The sequence below is a fragment of the Octodon degus genome, unplaced genomic scaffold (genome assembly GCF_000260255.1).
Source record: "Octodon degus isolate 3935 unplaced genomic scaffold, OctDeg1.0 scaffold00005, whole genome shotgun sequence".
NCBI lineage: Eukaryota > Metazoa > Chordata > Mammalia > Rodentia > Octodontidae > Octodon > Octodon degus.
The window spans coordinates 29,962,139-29,964,054 of record NW_004524581.1 but is presented as its reverse complement, the minus strand read 5'-3'; the positions used below and the strand labels follow the sequence as shown (position 1 = coordinate 29,964,054).

Below are 1,916 nucleotides of genomic sequence, written 5' to 3'. Positions count from 1 at the left end.
TTTTCAAAGTTTTATTGATAAACATATAGCAATGAGACAGTTTCAAATCAAATCGAAAGTACAGTTTCAACAAATAATACATTGCATACATTCTTCTCAGTGGTTAATTGCTGTACACCTCCATTGTTTTTTAATAGCAGAGTAGTAATTTATGGTATGAATGTTTTGTAATTTACCTGACCATTTTCTTATTGTTGGGTATATAAGTTGTTACAGAGTTTTGTCATTATAAATGACTGTCTCTGGAAATAGCCCTGGTATTAAAAGACTCTTTAAACCTTTCAATCTTTAAAAAAAAATTGAAAAAAAAAAACAAACTCTGAAATTAGGTATTTGTTATAAGTTCAACATTTTGTTCACCTGGCTAGATGAGCTCTATAGAAAGTATAAAAATTACAGTCTCAGAATTTTTTGTGGGGGAGGCTACTGAACCCATGGTACGCACGTGCTATACCAGTGAGCTGTACCACCAGCTCCAGATGCTTTGAAACCTGAGGAACCTAACTACTTTATAGTTGCATCAAGGCAGTGTTGTTCTTGCATTTTAATCATAAAATAATTGAAGTTTTATGGCCTGTGATTCTTATGGTTGTACTACTACAAAAAGAAGCATAAGAGGTTTGTTTTTCAGAGTTGAACTAGTTTATAAGACCCTATAGTTAATTAAGAAAAGCACCAGTGGAGTTTCAGCATATGTAACTCTAGGCTCCATTCTCAATTTTAGCTGGTCCTCCTCGCCCTGGTATGATGCCAGCACCTCACATGGGAGGCCCTCCCATGATGCCAATGATGGGCCCCCCACCTCCGGGGATGATGCCAGTGGGACCTGGTAAGTTTGAAAGTCTTTCTTTTTCATATGTTCCTTTGTGTTTTAGTTTTCCAGTCAAGTGGACTTCTTAATTAGCTGCCTAAACATGTTGTTATAAGTATTATAACAAATTAAATTTGGTCAATTTTAAGTGGTAAAAATACTTTAATATAATTGAATGGTATCCAAGCACCCTGGGCTTCTAAAGGCAGGATAAGCAGCCTTTGTCTGTCTTCCCTTTATCTTCTGCTTTCTCATCTCATCTTGATTTTGAGCCATTTGTAAAAAGAAGGGTAAATAAATTTGTTCTGTTTTGGGGGGAGTGAAGAGTAGGTAAGTTTTCTCATTTTTATTCAGAACACAGTTGCTGCCTCTAACACATGATCTTTCTAGCTAACTAAGGCCAATAATAAAATAATGTTTTAGGCTTATTTTCGGGTGTGTGTGTGTGTGTGTGTGTGTGTGTGGTACTAAGGGTTGAACCCAGAGCCCCACTTATCCTAGGCAAATGCTCTACATCTGAACTTATCCCATAGCCCTTTATTTTTTAAAATGTTTTAAAATTTGAAGCAGGATTCTGCCAAGTTCTTATGACTGGCCTTGTCGTCCTCATACCTTAGCCTCTTTTTTCATCTCAGAAGCCAAATCCGTGCATGTTTTTCTTCAGGTAGTACCTTAGCCTCTTGAGTAACTGGGATTACAGGCATGTGCTACCATACCTGGTATTAGTTAGGTTTTTTTGTTTTGTTTTGTTTTGTTTGGGAAGCATTTTTTCCCCCTCTTCTTCCTCCCCCTCGACATGTGGTGCTAGAGATCTTACTTAGGGCCTTGGTCATGCAAGGCAAGAGCTGTACCACTGAGCCACATCCCCAGCCCCAGGAAGCAATTTTTTTTTGCGGAACCCGGGAGTGAACTCAGGCCCTTGTACTTGCCAGAGAAGCGCTTATTCCACTGAGCCATCTCCCCGGCCCCTGATTTTGTTTATTTTTAAATTTATTACTACTTATTTTGGTGCTGGGGATTGAACCTAAGCACACATGCTGTGCCTCTGAGCTACACCTCTCAGCCCCAAACATTGTTTCACATTTTTCTTTTTTTTTTTTTTTTT

The 1,916-nt window shown here is 38.3% G+C and overlaps 1 protein-coding gene across 2 annotated transcripts in view; it reads left to right on the top strand.

The window, feature by feature from the left end:
* The window catches only part of Snrpc (small nuclear ribonucleoprotein polypeptide C), a 17,481-nt gene that overhangs the window by 12,756 nt on the left and 2,809 nt on the right, over positions 1–1,916 (top strand). For both annotated transcript variants that reach the window (XM_004624213.3, XM_023722612.1), the window contains exon 5: positions 725–829. In XM_004624213.3, the coding sequence (XP_004624270.1) occupies positions 725–829 (105 nt within the window). The remainder of the gene's footprint in view (positions 1–724; positions 830–1,916) is intronic.